Here is a 17338-nt window from a genome sequence, read left to right on the forward strand (position 1 = left end):
TTCATTCATAGGCTGAAGTGGGTGACTGATGCAGCTAGTGATTGGCTGAGAAGGTATTTCCTGCTTGTCGGGATGGAGAGCAGGAAGCCCCGACTAGAAGGGATAGCACCTTCGGAATTGCATGGTGAGGGATTGACAGCAGGTGGGCACTTATTTTATTTTTTACTACTTTTAGTTATTTTTTATATAGCATATTAAAGAGGTCGAAAATTCTGTCTCAAAGTTCTAGATCTAAAATGTTAATTTTTTTTCTACATAACTTTAAAGACTTTTGCAGACGATTCCATGAGAAAACATACCAAAAAGTTCCTTTTTTTTCAAGCTGTCTCTCATTAGAAAAACAAAAACAAAAAAACATTCAGTGTTGTGTCTATATTCCTTTGAAGATGATGGACGGTCATGCAGAAACTTGCTGATTTGGAGGCAGAAATAAGTACAGATTCTGCATCCAAATTAGTATGGATTTTAGCCATTTGAATATAACCTTTAACCCCTTTATACCAAAGGTCGTTGATGCATGGATGTCTAGGTCAAATTGAAGCAATATTCCTCCTCGCCTTCTAAGAGCCATAACACTTTTATTTTTCCACTTTTTCCATATTTCATATGTGTCCCTTAGGGGACTTATATATGCAATGCTCAGATTGGATATACTGATTAATGCTATATACCATTACATAGGATTGATCGGTACTATCAGCAATCTGTGCATAATGTCTGCCTTGGAGCAGACTGTATGCACAGATTGACGATCTGACAGAATGGAGGTATGTGGTTTACCCTCCGCCTGTCAATGTAAGTGATCGGGACCACAGCAGCCATGCTGCGGAGGTCTCGATGAGTCAGTGACAGGTGCGTATCCTGTCACTGACTTCTCTAAATGCCACAATCGCTATGCATTGCAGTGTTTAAAGGATTAATCACTGGCAGCTGCGGGACCATGTCTGCCTGTCATTACGTCCAACACACCAACACTGATGTGTGTGGGACCGCTCGCATTGGAGCAGTCCTGCTCACAATTATAGCCCCTTCACTGCAGGAACATATATATAAGTTCCTACTGCACGGGGCATGTGCAGTAGGAACATATATATATTTATTGTGGACGTGAAGGGGTTAATAATAATTATTCCTTTATTTATATAGAGCTAACTTATTCCGCAACGGTTTACGCTGAAATCGGTCCCATCAGTGATAACCACTAAGCCACTGTGCGGCATAATCTTACATATAAAAATATTTACTCTGAAAACGTTTAAGTTAGCATAGGCTTTCACTACAGATAGTGAGAACCAAGCATCAACCTGGTCTGTCTTTCAGATTTCATGCATAGATTTCTGCTGAGATTTTGCTACCCATTGATTTCTGCTGCAGACCCATTAAAGTCAATAGATAGCAGCAGGGGCGTAACTAGAAATGGCTGGGCCCCATAGCAAACTTTTGATTGGGCCCCCCCCCCGCCCGCCCCCTCTCGATCAACCACTATGCCATCAACACACTCAGCTCTACACAGGTCCTGTACACCATATAAATTACAGTACAGTTATATCGGGTGACTTACAGGGGACGTCTTCTCTGATCGGAGTTCTTCCCTTTTCATTTTCTTCTGCATCTCCTTCTCCGAGCCACAAATCCACAGAATCTGCCAGAAAAACATATTAGTCTCCTCACACTGGCACCATCCTCATCTCTCTATACTGCACATCTGCATTGGCCCCTTTACATCCTCATTTAGTGGGAAGGCTGACTCTATGTGATCCCATTTTATTATATGGCCCTCCTCTCTGTCGCCCCTCCTTATAAATAGCCCCCTTATGTTGCCCCCCTTATAAAAGCCCCCCATGCTGTCCCCCTTATAGATGCCCCCCATGTTGTCCCCTAATAGATGGTCCCCTATGTTGCCCCCCCTATAGATGGCCCCTCCTATGTTGTCCTCTTATAGATGGCCCCCTCTCCCCCTATATTGTCCCTTTATAGATGTTCCCCTCTCCCCCAATGTTGTCCCTTTATAATATCCCTCTCCCCTATGTTGTGCTCCTCTCCCCTATGTTGTCCCCTTATAGATGTCCCTCTCCCCCCTTCCTTGTAGATGTCCCCCTCTCCCCCCTTCCTTATAAATGGCCCTCTCTCCCCCCTCCCTTATAGATGCCCTCCTCTCCCCCCTCCCTTATAGATGCCCCCTTCTCCCTCCCTTATAGATGTCCCCCTCTCCCCCCTTCCTTATAGATGTCCTCCTCTCCCCCCCTTCCTTATAGATGTCCCCCTCTCCCCCCCTTCCTTATAGATGTCCCCCTCTCCCCCCTTCCTTATAGATGCCCTCCTATCCCCCCTTCCTTATAGATGCCCTCCTCCCCCCCCCTTCCTTATAGATGCCCTCCTATCCCCCCCTTCCTTATAGATGCCCTCCTCTCCCCCCCTTCCTTATAGATGTCCCCCTCTCCCCCCCTTCCTTATAGATGCCCTCTTCTCCCCATCCCCCTTATAGATGCCCTCTTCTCCCCATCCCCCTTATAGATGCCCCCTTCTCTCTCCTCCCCCCCCCCGGAAAGCAGGTTTAAAAAAAACAAACAAACTCACCTTACAACGCGCTCCCCCGTCGAGCCTTTTTCCTGTCAGTCCCCCGTCTGATGCGCGGCTGCCGGGGGTGTCGCGTCCTATCCCCGACAGCGTGCGTATCATAGAGCTCTCTGTGGGCTTGTGCTGCGGCCGCGACTTCCGGCACACAGAGAGCTCTATGATACGCGCGCTGCCGGGGATAGGACGCAACACCCCCGGCAGCCGCGCATCAGACGGTTGGGGAAAGGAGTCGCCGGGTCAGGAGGAGCACGGGACCCGCGTCACGGGCCCCCTGATGCGGCGGGGCCCCGTAGCAGCCGCTATGGCTGCTACGGCGGTAGTTCCGCCAGTGGATAGCAGATTCCCATCAGTAAATCCTCGGTGGACTTGTCACATCCAAATGTTCCCTTAGTGTTGTTCACATATGCTGTATACCCTGTAGCTTTCCTGCTGCAAATTTTAAGTCGCAGCTTTTAAGCTACAGATTTGATGTTGTGTAAATCTGATGTTGTTTAAATAAATGGCCGAACCCAGCAAAAAATCTGTGGCGGTAAATCCTTAGCATGAAATCCGCAGCATGCACAGTACGTGGATGTGAACATACTCTAACAAGGGTCAAATAGTTTTCAGAAATCCATATACCATAGGTTGCTAAATAAATAGTTTATTTTAAGAAGTTGTTCAGGAATAGAAAAAGCATAGCATGGCTTTCTTCAAAAAAACAGCGCCACTTATGTCCTCAGGTTGTGTGTGGTTTAACAACTCAGATCCATTTAAGTCAATATCGATTTTTCGATTTATCTTCTTGTCTAAATGCCTATTGTTCATAAGAAAAAAATCATCACTTGTCGTTCGCCAAGCAATTTATCTGTGCATGTAAAAAGACCCCTAGATACAATACTAAACAAACTGAAGACAAAAGTAGTGCTGTTTTTGGAAGGAAGCAGCTATGTTTTTTGTTTTTTTTTCTAATCCTGAATCCTTTTATTGTACCACAAAAAAAAAAATAAAAAATTAACATCAAAGAACAAAGGGCCTCTGACAGGACAATGGAGATATTATGCTGTCCCTGCTGGTTGATTACTATCTACTTTTCACAGTAGGGGGTCAAGATCCTAACAGAGGTAGATAAAATAATGTACCTGTAAGGGTGGTATTCCACTGGCCGATGGGGCCTGATAAACGAGCGCTGATCTGCTAGATCGGTGCTCGTTTACTGGGCCTATTCCACGGCCCCGATTTTCTTTAAACAAGGGCTGCAAGGACATTGTTAACGATGTCCTTGCAGCTCTTGCTTAACTAGTATACATTACCTATTCATGGTGCAGGGCTCCTCTTCTCCTGCTTCTTCCTGGGTCCCGCGCGCTCCTCCAGCTTCAGGGCGGCCTGTGTCAGCTGACAAGCCGCTCAGCCAATCACTGGCCGGGACCGCCGCGGCCTGTGAATGGCTGAGCGGCCTGTAAGCTGAGACAGGTTGCCCTGACACTGGAGGGAGGAGCGCAGGGGACCTGGGAAGAACCGCGGTCGGCGCCCGACAAATATAGGTCCGGACCTATATCAACGATCAGCTGATGACAACGATCATTGGCTCATCGTTGTCTCTAGTCCACGGAGCGATAATCGGCCGAATTGGGCCGAATCGGCTGATTATCGCTCCGTGGAATAGGGCCCTAATGCTAAGGTCAGTAAACCCTTCAGTTATGACAATTCTTGTTATAGTTCAGTGGTAGCCGTATAGGTAACCCTAACAAAGGTAAGCATAACAGTCTCTTTCTATGCAGTCGCTTTGATGGTGTGTTCTGGCACCTTTGTTGACTTCACTGTGGTGTGCCACCGGATGATGATGTTCTGGTGGTTGCGACAGCTCAGCCAAAGATGTAACTGTCGTGACGCCAGTGCTAGTCCAGCACACAAGTGTGATGTTGGTACCTGCTTTTATGTTATGGCTGGCTGTACTCCCCTTAAATGTTCTGTTACCTGTGGGGCTATGATGGGTCCCATTGGCTCTTGTCATGGTAGTCCTGAGTGGCAAATGACCCACCCGGAGTATTGGTACCGCCAACCACAGAAAGGTGAAAAATAACCCTAGGTGTGTGGCGAAGTTGTAGGGGTGCTGGTGCAGACTTAGACTTAGTCCCAGTGAATAAATAGAACAGCTTTACTGTACAGTCTTTGAACAGTATAAAACACTTTAGCAGCAAGTAGACAATTTGGGTACAGACTTTAGTACTTAACTGGAGCTGTGATGCAGAGATACTTGAGAGAGAGGAATACAGTAGAGATAATTGTAGATGTGCTTGTAGAGTTTAGAGTAAAGAGGAGCAGCATAGAGGAAATGAGTTTGTCAAAGGAGTCCCAACCCAAAGTAGTACGGTGCACTTCCGGAACTTTAGAAGAATACTTGAGACTTGAGAGTGAGAAGTTAACTTGTACCTGTGTTTAGACTTGTCTGATTACCTTCTGCCCTATAGTGTTGAGTTTCCTGTCCTAATAGGGCAATACAAGGCCCAGCCGTGGTTACCTGGGTGAAGCTAAGTGTCTGAGGGTGTCCCGGTGTCACCTGCACTGCGAGATAGAATTCGTAGACCTTCGGGTATCATTGCTTAGCTTAGTAGCTTAGGATACTGCCCTGCACTTTGTAGAGTGGTTCTCGGCATGGGCTGGGTTTATCAACGACTTTTTTCCCTCTACTGTCTAGCACTGCATAGTAGACATGCACAATAGACTGTAGAAACTGAGTGTCTCTGGCTGGTTCATACACGTGTCTTCACTCAATAACACAACTGGACTCTCCCGGACAGGGGTCCTGGCAGAGCCAGACCCTAGCTTGGCTACAGCAGGGATGTCTGCTCTGTCCTCCTACGAGAATCTGAGTAAGACTGAAGCTTACGTCCTCCCACCAAGTGACTACTTCCTACAGGGATGTGTAAAAGACCCTGTGAATGGTGGAAAAGAATGTGTGCTAAGAAAAGAAGAGAAAGGATAGGTCAGAAAAGAAGATTATCTCCATTGGTCAATAAAAGTACATAATATGTAAGAAGCAGTAACCCTTTGCTTACTTCATCTGTGCAATAGATGAGAGCTCACATACAAAAACCGACATCTAGTGGCGAAATAACAAACTACCTTCATCACCAATTAGCTTTGAGTAAAAAGGCATTTGCGACAGGTATGACATATGAAACACCCGTGGTGGGACACCACATTACCATCACAGCATTGCCCCCTCAAGGGCTTTATAGAACACTCTGCAGCTGTCCACAGACATAAGATTTATCTCGGTAGATCCAACTGAATGGGGACAATCTATTGTCTATGAGAGTATAGACTGATGGCTTAATGATGGGGTCAGGTTTGGATTCCAACCCATCCTGCGCTATTTTCAGAAGTATGATTGCAGAGGTATCTTGTAGCCCAACATCTTTCTAAATTACTGGGGGGTTTTGTGTACTCAGGGAGGAGATACTGTATATTTTGTTTATTACAGAGCAGAAACTTAGCTGAATTAGGACATTACAGGTATCTGTGATTTTTATGTTAGGATAAAAGACATGATTCCTGTTCGTCTTAATATAACAGTGTATTCTCCACTCACTGCACCCATAAGGAGTGGATTAAACTAGGAAAACCAGATCCTACCATAATGCTACACCCAAGTTAAGGTATGATGGAGGGATATTTGCATGATGATACAATCTGGACCTTGACCCTGTTACTCGGCACTTGGGAATAATGAAGAATATTCATTCCATGTGAAGACAGCTTTCCTATAATGGCGTCTAATTAAAAATCTCTTAGTGATTGTTGTCTGTTTGAAAGCAGAGCTACGTGATAATTAATTGAACTAAATAATGTCTGCTTCAGTAAGGAAAGTTCATGTAACATTTCAGAAAAAGATTAATCTGTTTGCTACTCAGAGTATCTGTTATCTGGATTTTACCTTGTACATAAGACTGAATTTGAATCCTTGAATATGTGGCTTGTAGTTTGGTTATTCTGACTACATGTTTATATAGACTTAGTGTAAGTTTCAATAACCTGGTGGTTTAAAGGGAATTTGTCACCATGAAAATGCTAACTAAGCTATTGGCATCATGTTATAGAGCAGGAGGAGCTAAGCGGACCGATATATATATATATATATATATATATGTCTTTCAGGTTCAATGGTTTTTATTTAAGTATTTTCAAAATTTAAATACAGAGTATCAAGTATCAAACATCCACCAATCAAAGCTTAGAGATCATTGTCCGTATAAACAAACAAGGTTTATTCTTAACCAATTATCATAATTATCTATAATAATATCTATCTATCTGATGTTGCAGAGCTTCCTTTTGATGTAGTCGGGGCTTCACCACCCCTGGCCAATAGGCTAAAGGTGTTGTGCATTATAATTAACTGACTGGTAGCCGACACCACCAATCAGCTGTCAGTTTTGGCCTGGAGCTGGAGTCTCAGCCCCAATCCATAAGTATCCTTTCTATGTGTGTTTCCTGCCTGTGATAGAGCCTCAACCCCAGAGTGTATCTTGACCTAGCGTTGCTTCCTAATTGTTATTCTGATACCTTTGAATTCTGGCTTTAACTTCTGACTACTCTTTGGATTTCGTTTTTATACTGCACAGACCGCTAGTTGCCGATCTGGACCTCTGACCTTGCTCTTCTTGTGTTTTGTTTGTCTGTCTGTGTTCTGTGTCACACCTATACAGGCTAGAGACTGTCGACCAGTTGTTTGCTGCCACCTAGGGCAGTCAAGGCAAGTAGGCAGAGACAGATGGGTGGGTGTCACTGCCAGGGCATCAAGTGTCTCGTTTCATCCAGTTCCCTTGACCTGACAGCACCTGTATGGAGACAGCATGGTACTTTGTCCGTCACAATTAAAGTAAACAGATTAAGAAGTTAGTGAACTGAATCTGTTCCTGGATAGTGATGCTAGGATTAAAGATGTTGGAACAGTTGAAGATTTAGGTGGGGGTTTATTCTCTACGATTTTGCACAGACCCATTACTAATTTTTAGTAGTGTGCTTCCACCTAGTGGTTAAAGCCTTATTGCACCAAATGATTATCGTCCTAATGTCGGACATTCTGGCCGATAATTGCTTGGTGTAATAGCATGTTAAAAGACCATGATCATTTGACAATGTTCAACATGTTGAAATGCAAAGATCAGTGCAGCAACAGTCTGCTGCTCACCGTTCTGTGTAAGGGTGGGTTCAAACTACGGAATTCTCGTGGATAAATTCAGCCGAATTCCGTTGCCTGTACGCGCTCATGGCCGCGCCCCTCTCCGCCCGTGCCATAGACACTATTCTATGCACAGGCGGATTCCGCATTCCGCCAAAAGAATTGACACGTCAATTCGTTCGGCGGATAGTGGAATGAGACGGCCCATAGAACGGTGTCTATGGAGCCGGCGGAAAGGTGCGCGGCCACGAGCGCGTTCTAGCGTCAAAATTCGGCTGAATTTATCCGCGAAAATTCCGTAGTCTCAATCCGCCCTAATAGAAGCGGTGGCAGCAGACTGCCGCTGACTTCAATGGGCAGCCTGGACAATCTAAGAATCATCTGGGCCGCCCCTACTGCTGCTCCCCGCGGCCTCTCCTTCTGTTCCCTGCTGTCTGTGCGTGTAATAGCACAGGTAGGGCACAGGGAATTCAATTCAATTCAATAATAACAATGAGTTTAGTCTAAGTTTGACAGAATGGATATTCCTGCCGAGCCTATTAAAAATAATTTACCCATATCAGCCCCACATCTACTGTGTGGTAGGTATAATTATGGTATAGTCTTATGTGGCAGGAGGGCCCAAATAATACTGTTATTTACTAACCTTTTGTACCTTTCCCCCCTGTAATCCCTCATCCTATGGATTGTAAGTGGAAACACATTAATTTTGGGGATTCAAACTACACATGTGTATGTATGCTTCATATAACTGAGTAATGCTGTAAAATAATTGAGAGGGTCTCAAGCACTGATGCACCAATGGTTCCGAAATAACAAAGCACTAGGGGTATGCCCAAAAAGAACACTGGTGAGGTGTCTGATCACTGGGGAACTCACTTCTGTTACCCCATTGATCACAAGAATAGAAGTCTAGTGCCCCCTGCTGAAGGGGATAACCGTCCTACATGGGCATTGTGTTCAAATAAACTCTATGACACTAATAGAGATAGTTGTTATTACTGTGACAGAATATCTCTGACAGTGCCATAGAGAATATTTTAATGGAGCAGCTGTGCACATGTCTGACCACTGCTTTATTTACTGTAGGGGGACCTAGGGCTCCGTTTTCGTGATTGCCGGGATTTGAGCAATCACTTAAAACCTGGGGGTAGACTATTAGCGTTGTTTGTGGGTAACCCCTTTAAGGGAACACTGAGCAAAACTACAGGTTCAGAGGCGGGATTCATGACGCCATTGCTATTGGTGCCCTTGATGTTAACTTGATTTTTAAATTTAATAATGTAACATTTGTACAACCATAAAATTATACGACTGGGTTCCTAACAGTGTATTTTCATGTTTCTAGTTTACAGACGAGTACATAAGAAAAATGTCACAAGGGGAGTGCCCCAAGATCATTATTGTTGCTGATGGATCTTGTGGAGAGTCAAGTTCACTTTTGGGTGTCAACTCTGAATATATAGTGGAATCGTGTAATGCATATGGAGCCAATGCAGCATTTGAAAGGCCAGACCAGAGGCAGGTAATGCATTGTATTATTAATATCAGGATTAGGCAAAATATGGTAGACTGGGTGAGTCCATGTGATAAGAACATATTAGCCAGTGGCAGAGTGGCTATCTGACTGCTGGGATTTTTCCAGCTCTGTACTTTAGTATATCACATATTATATTCTTAGTATATAATATATTGTAAAGTACTAAATATTGTTTACGTTAAGTATGTTGCTGGGTAGGATGTGAACTGTGTGGGAATCCTTATACTCTTGAGGCAACTAGAATGGAAGGCAGTTACCGTATGGTCAGACCATTAACTTGTTTTTCTTGTATTTTCTTTGTTCATTTTTTTCTTTTATTTATTGTAAGCTTTATCAGGAAGTTATACAACTTAAAGGAAATCCATAGTTCACGCCCATAATAAAACTGAAGTCTGTATTTTCCTATGCAGAGCATAACAGAGAGAATGGAAGTTGGCTCTTACCCCACATAACTATGGAGCAGTCTGCGTTTTAGAAACTAGACTCATTGCAACATGTCCACAAATAATCACAGTGTCTCTGTATATAAGATGATATAGGCAGACTGTTTATTTCATTCACTGTAGATTAGTAAAATGTATCCCTCCGCAGGCAAGTTGTTGTAAATTGTATTTACCTGTTACTGGGCTGCAACCCAACTTTCTCCCAGTTCTAAATGGTAAGTCTAACTAGTTATGTGAGTATAATGGAAAAAGATCTAATAATAGGTTTTCTTATTTTAGTTATCTATGGCCTATCCAAGGTCATACTATAAATAATTGGTAAAAGATCTGGGGGCCCCATTCTAATAAAGAGGGGGGCCCTTACCATAGCACAAGTTAGTTTTATTGGAACACTTTCTTACCATTATTTATATTAGACTGATGACTAATGTTTGTCCATGATTGATTATGATGACTTTTTTTATTGTAAATTTTTATTAAATATGATGACTTTATGTGCCTGTTTATTGTAGAATGGTATACCTTTTAAACTACTTTATATGGGAGACATTTATCAAGCTCAGCATACTCGTACGCACACGAATCTAGCGGGACCTGTGCGTGCCTGTCGCAGGGCGGGCACAGAAATCTACACCTGCTCCACAGCTGGATTACATTTTTGCTATGATTTACACTTGTTGCAGGTGTAAATCAGGATAAAGTAGGTGCCACGCCTCCTGCTTCCTTGCTTCCTTTGCCCATCAGGCGAGTGGGCCATACGTCACGGATAAGGCCAGGATTTTGTGCAAACTGCGTAGTTTGGGCAAAAATCTGCGCCTTTTCCATGTTGTACGCCAGGGCACATCTTGATAAATGTGCCCCTTTATATACCAGCTGCATGTATTTTTCATTCTAATGAAAAATCGATAATGTTATATTAAAAAAAAAAAAAAAAAAAACTATTCCACTTCGCTGCTGTAAAATATAATAAGTTGAAAAAAAAAAGTATCAATGAAGCCATGATAATATATAAGAATGTACTTTTCATTGTTCAGTATTTCTAATATGGTCCCTTTATGGTGAAGTGTAACACAGTTTTAGTGTAAAGATATATCAATGGTTCTAGCTGTGGAATGACGACCCTGTAAAAGTCACGTATGAGGAGATCCAGTGACCATTACTGTATAGTTGTTTGAATAATATTCCTGTGTAGTCTCCTTATTTGACCATACATTCACAAATGTTTTATAGAAATGATTCAAGGCGAATAGCAGTGAGCCAGAGCTCTTATAACAAGTCATAAATTGTACCTGGTAGCATAAACCGACTGTAACCACTATGAGAAGCAGTAGGAAGACACGCCAAGGTTAAAAGAGTAATATTTAGTAGTTTGGTGCCTTAATTAATGTTTGGGGTGTTTGGGCTGTTTGTTGCTCCAACAAAAGGGGATTGAAACAGTAATAGCGGGAAGTGATGGGAAACCTGGAAAGGACCTGATACATAATGTAATCTTGTATCTTTAGTGTATTGAACACAAATAGCAATGGGCCTAACCTGAGCCTCCTGGGCACCAATGCAAAATCTAACACAGGTTTCCTCACCATTTATAGCACTGGTGCCATCTTATGTGGCCTTCTCAGGCATCAGCGCCTAGGTGCTTCTTCTTCACCGGCTACAGCTACACCACTGCTTTCTTAAAATGAATATTGTGGGCATGAATTATACACTTTATTATGTCTAGTGTAGAATTTGAGTGGTTGGTTTACACAGGTGTTTTCTTCTTGGTGTTCTGTGAACCCCTGTGTCATGCACAGCTTACCATAAAGCAATGGTGTTTAATTTCAGGCTCTTAAAAGGGACCTTTCTGCAGGTTAGAGAAATCTAACCTGCTGATAGCCCCCTATTGCGCAGGGTGCCAAGGAATAAGGTATGTCTCTTACCTTTCTCCTCTGCGCCGTTCCCATGCTGTTAGCCGTTTACTCCTCAATGCGGAGCAGGAGATATAGGGAGATATGTCTAACCTGCTGATAGTTCCACTTTAAATTAATACATTTTAGGGCTCATGCACACTGCCATGATATAGAACCATGAGCTACAGATATGTAATAGTGTATAATTTTTAATAATATTTATACATGTGTATTGCTTCTACTGGAGTGTAAAGTACTTCTTGAAGTACAGAAAGAGACTCTGTGTCAGGCCATACAGGGTCCTTGCACACAGGGAACCTGTATACGGAAAAATAGCAAAACCCCACTATATGCCTCCAGTCAATGGTTCTCACTAAAGGAGCTCCACAAATCCTACTAGTCCAATATATCATACAAAGTAGTGAGAAAAAAACGGTATTAAATACAACTGTACCTGAGTACCTCAGGGCCATAGTCCTCTATATTTTCTGGATCACTATGAAGAAAGGAATCCACGAACTTTAACTGTTAGTCAATACAAACAAGATTAATTCCTTGGTACTTGGAACAACAGGAGTCTATCCTCCAAAACGTCCGCAGGACACCAGGTGTACGCTTAGGTGTATGTAACAGCCTGTGAGCAAATCTGTTGTACCAAGTACCAAGGAATAAATCTCGTTTGTATTGACTAAAAGTTAAAGTTCGTGGATTCCTTTTTTCATAGTGATCCAGAAAATACAGAGGACTACGGCCCTGAGGTACTCAGGTACAGGTGTATTTAACACCGTTTTTTCTCACTACTTTGTATGATATATTACACAGGGAACCTGTTACATAGAGATATTGATTTCCTTACCATGACACAGTCCAGACATTGCCCATGTTGTCACACCTACAGGATCCGCAGCAGATCTGCAGCAGATTTGATGGTGCAGATTTGATGCTGTGTTCAATTATTTAAATTAAATTTGCTGCGGATCTGCTGCGGATCCGCAGCAGAAAATACTCTGCGGATCCGGTAAGTGTGAACGTACCCTTAAAAAGAAAAGTATACATGGCAACAGGCAACAGCCATCTCACATCTGATGAATAATAACATTGGTAGGGTACATTTCCCTAGCCTTAATTTAATTAAATTTCTAAAATTTCTAAAAATAAGCCCCCAACATATGGCTGTGGATGGAATATCAATCCATACCAGCTAAGGGGTAGCTATTATTGAAAAAATAATCTGTTTGTCTATGACTAATTTTTCCATACATTTGTTTGCGGAAGTCAATCTGAAGGAACATTCAAGCTCCCTTATAAAAAATATCTCATGACTACTGTGAGATGTGGATATTTCTGCTGCTGTTACTGTGTACAAAGACTATAACATGTCATCTGTAAGTGACATAGGTCATGTGCTGCATAAACCATGGTAAACAACCATTAAATTAATGATATCCTGCCTTTATGTATTAAGACCTCTAGTTTAAACAATGCTCTTTCTTCTTCCTTTTTCTTTCTAAAGCTTTGTCTAAGTGGGATAAAGACCAACTGGAAAAATACAACAGTATAATCTGGGAAGTTAAGTCAGATAGATATTTTACCAGTGGTATCATAAAATGTGATTCTTTGAGAAAGGATGGCCTATCATTTCTTTTTATAGCTAGATCATTGAATATATTTGCTTTGACAATATCCAGTCTAAAGTGGATCTAAAATCATCAGAGTATAAAAGTCATGGGCTTACTAGTTGTGTACATAGAAGGGAATGGTCCATATAATAAAGATCAGAATGAGCCCCCACCCCCTTATAGTGCCAGGTTTTGTTACCCACGACAGATGGCACTGTAGAAGGACTAATCTGGCACAGGTGTCACCAGTATCAAAGGGAATAGGACCAACCAGTTCACCCTAACTTTATAATATATTCTGTACAGTTAAAGCAATATGTTTTCATAAATTTAGTGTTCTGATAGACAACGTAATTTTTAACAATTAACCCTTTGAGGACCAGGCCCAAAATGACCCAGTGGACCGCGTGAATTTTGATCTTAGTGTTTTCGTTTTTCCCTCCTCCCCTTCTAAGAGCTTTAGCACTTTCAGTTTTCTATCTACATGGCCATGTAAGGGGATGTTTTTTTACAGAAATAATTGTACTTTGTAATGGCGTCTTTCATTTTAGCATAACATGTATGATGGAATCCCCAAATTATTATTTATGAAGATATAAATTGGTGAAATCGTAAAAAAGAATGCAATATGGTAACTTTTACGGAGTTCCTGTGTCTACGTAATGCACTATATGGTAAAAGCGACATGATACCATTATTCTATAGGTCAGTACGAACACAACAATATGCAGGTTGAGGCTGGGTTCACACACAGAATATTTCAGGCAGTATTTGGTCCTCATGTCATGTCCTCATAGCAACCAAAACCAGGAGTGGATTGAAAACACAGAAAGGCTATGTTCACACAATGTGGAAATTAAGTGGATGGTGGCCATTTAATGGCAAATATTTGCTGTTATTTTAAAACAACGGCCGTTGTATTGAAATAATGGCAGTTATTTACCGTTATATGGCAGCCATCCACTCAATTTCAACATTGTGTGAACAGAGACTTTCTGTGTTTTCAATCCACTCCTGGTTTTGGTTGTTATGAGGAGCTGACATGAGGACCAAATACTGCCTGAAATATACTGTGTGTGAACCCAGCCTTACACAGATTCTCTAATAATTTTTTTAATATATATAATGTAACATCAAATCAGTAATCTGCGCACTTTTTTCCCTCTTTCCGTTAGCAATGACGCTTGTTATATTTTAATAGATCGGACATGTACGCACGCTATGGTATATTATATGTTTTCATTATTTATTTTTATGTTTTATTTATATAATGGGAAATGGAGGTGATTGAAACTTTTATTGGGGGAGGGGCTTTGGGGTAGTGTTTAGTGATTTTAACTTTTTTTTTTTACAGATTTTAAGTCCCTTTGGGGGACTTTTACATACATTAGTTTGATTTCTACACTGATCATTGCTATGCCGTAGGCATAGCATTGATCAGTGTGATAGGCGATCTGCTCACTGAGCCTCCGGACTGCACGGAGGAAGCAGAGAGACCTCCGGCGGTCCATTTCAACTATCGGGACCCCCGCAGTCACACTGCGGGGTCCCGATTGGTACGTGATAGGGGACTCCCCCTGTCACTTACACTTAAACGCCGCGGCGTTAGAGGAGTTGATGACACGCTGCAGCACGATCGCTGCAGCCTGTCATTAACGGTGAGGTGCTCCAGAGCGTGCTTTATAGCAGGAGAAACACCCTGGACATACAGTTACGCCCAGGGTCGTCTGGTGACAGACTTCCATGGCGTAACTGTATGTCCAGGGTCGTCTACGTTAATAAAAAATGATTGCAAACAAGATTGTTTATCGTTAACCTAAAATTGTCACAAAGCAATAGTGATTAGTTACGATTGTTACTACGACCGTTTATCTGATCCCAGCAATTAAAGGACTGATGTGGAATTACACTGAACAATTAGTGAACGATTTGTGAACGAATGCAGAATTACATCAAATGAATGTGGAATTACAGCAAATGATAAGCTTACATTTAATGGTGATTTTGGTGTCAGCACCAAACGAACGATGAACATATTCTCGTCTGTCATTTGACTGTTGCCTGCATTTACATGAAACGATTATTGTTTAAATTTAAATGATGTAACAATAATTTGCACGATAATCATTCCAAGAAATAGGACCCTTAGGCTGAATTTATTAAAACTCATCTCTCTCCCCTCTACAGATTCCATATTCACAAAGTATAGTTTGAGCAAGTTGTTTAGGATGTTTACTTTGTACATGACACAAGCAATCTTTCCAACAGATTTCCTTTAAAATTTACTATAAAAGACTTCCAGTGGGTAAGAAGCTTACATACACCAATTTTGCTGTGCCTTTTGAAGAGTACCTTTCACTAAAAATAGTAGTTGCATCATAAATGTCAAAAGTTATTGATCACAGCAAGTCTCAATACTGAGACCCGATGTGATTGGGAGAGATAGCCGAAGAAAGAGCAAGCAGCACAATCCACTTCCCCGTGTGGCTGATAATTCTGCCAATGTAGCCTCATACACATACGTTGTCAGAATAAGTCCTTATGGAGACACGCCTGGGGAGTGAATGGCATAGTTGCCATTCACTCCCTTGTTGCATCTCCGTAAAAGCCATATTGTGAATGAAACTGAAAAAATGTATGTGATCAAACTTAACTTAGTTACACTAACTATGTCAGTAGGAATAGGCCAAAATTTCTTAAACTTTGTAAGAAGCTTAGGAGGCTACCCAAGACATGTTACTCAAGTTAGACAATTGACACCTAAGGTAACACAATGGCAGCGCAAGTACAAGTATAAACATAAATGTTATATGTTTAAAGCATAAGGTATACTTGCTTGCAATTCGGGGTCTAACACAGCTGTGATCACACGAAAATATCTGCTTACAAACACGTGACAAACTATAACTGTTTCTATTGGCCAATTTTGGTCTTTTAATCCACGTACCTGGTTGTGGCTTGTAGACATGCGCGAAACGCGTCATCTAGCCATTGCAATCTCAGTAGTGCGCTACAGCTTTTTAATCAAGATAGAATAAAGTATCAAGTTTTAGCAGCATTCAGCCTTCTTTTTTTGGAAGTGCTGGATCCACTCACCTTTTTTCTTTGGAAGTTTCTTGTGTCAGCGGGCTGGCTACCCGGGATCCGTGCACCCCCCCCCCCCCACACACACACACACTTCAATCTACAAATGGTTCAGGACTAGGACAGGTGAGCTGACATCCATCATTACATTTTTTGTATGTCATTAGACAATTAAACGCAATCCTACTGTAAGGGAATCTGGGACCTAGATGGAAGACAGAGAGGGGTAGACAGTGTGAGGTCTAGCACTAGGCACCTTAAAGGGGTTGTCCAGCGCTACAAAAACATGGCCACTTTCTTCCAGAGACAGCCCCACTCTTGTCTCCAGCTTGGGTGGGGTCTTGCTGCTCAGTTCCATTGAAGTGAATGGAGCTTAATTGCAAACCGCACCTGAACTGGAGACAAGAGTCATGTTGTCTCTGAAAGAAAGTGGCCATGTTTTTGTAGCACTGGATAACCCCTTTAAGATGGTCCCTGCCTATTTGCCAGCCTCACCCTAAGCAGTCGGTGACAACTTGGCAATGGTCCCTGCACTGGGAGACACAAAGAATGAGACAAGACAGACAAACACAACAAAGAACACATAGGTAAGAAATACAGGCTAAGAGGTCAGAATAACAAGAAATCCAATCCAATAAGAGACACTAGCTCTTGCTACAAAAGACCCAGAGCACAAGTGGACTTCTTTTCAGATGCCAGAGTCCCGAGGTGTGATTGGATCAGCCCTCTGACATCCCGACCACGCAGAACATAGATTGGCAGAAAGGGAAGGTAAGTGGAGAAAGCAACTGTCCATCACTACTCAGGCTAAACAATCTGCAGTCTGGCTATGACTAGCAGAAGAAACCAGAGAGGTGTGGTGGAACCTGTCAATAACCACACAGCAAGTGTTCAGACTGGTGGAAAACATGCACACTAAATCATGCCCAAAAGCCCAGTCTTGGCCATACTTCATGGGCAGGGGACTGCAATGAGGTCTGAACAGGTGTGGACACAACATCTATCTAATACTAATCATG

General features: G+C 42.3%; 1 protein-coding gene across 2 annotated transcripts in view; it reads left to right on the forward strand.

Annotated features, from left to right (window-relative positions):
• LOC138789717 (uncharacterized) overlaps window positions 1-17338 on the forward strand; it is a 50570-nt gene that overhangs the window by 15188 nt on the left and 18044 nt on the right. Inside the window, exon 2 of one of the 2 annotated variants that reach the window (XM_069968492.1) lies at window positions 9093-9269. The exons of the other annotated variant lie outside the window; for it this stretch is intronic. Within the exon in view, the coding sequence (XP_069824593.1) occupies window positions 9093-9269 (177 nt within the window). The remainder of the gene's footprint in view (window positions 1-9092; window positions 9270-17338) is intronic. 2 annotated transcript variants of the gene reach the window in all.

This window comes from Dendropsophus ebraccatus, chromosome 4, assembly GCF_027789765.1.
Source record: "Dendropsophus ebraccatus isolate aDenEbr1 chromosome 4, aDenEbr1.pat, whole genome shotgun sequence".
NCBI classification, from domain to species: Eukaryota; Metazoa; Chordata; class Amphibia; order Anura; family Hylidae; genus Dendropsophus; species Dendropsophus ebraccatus.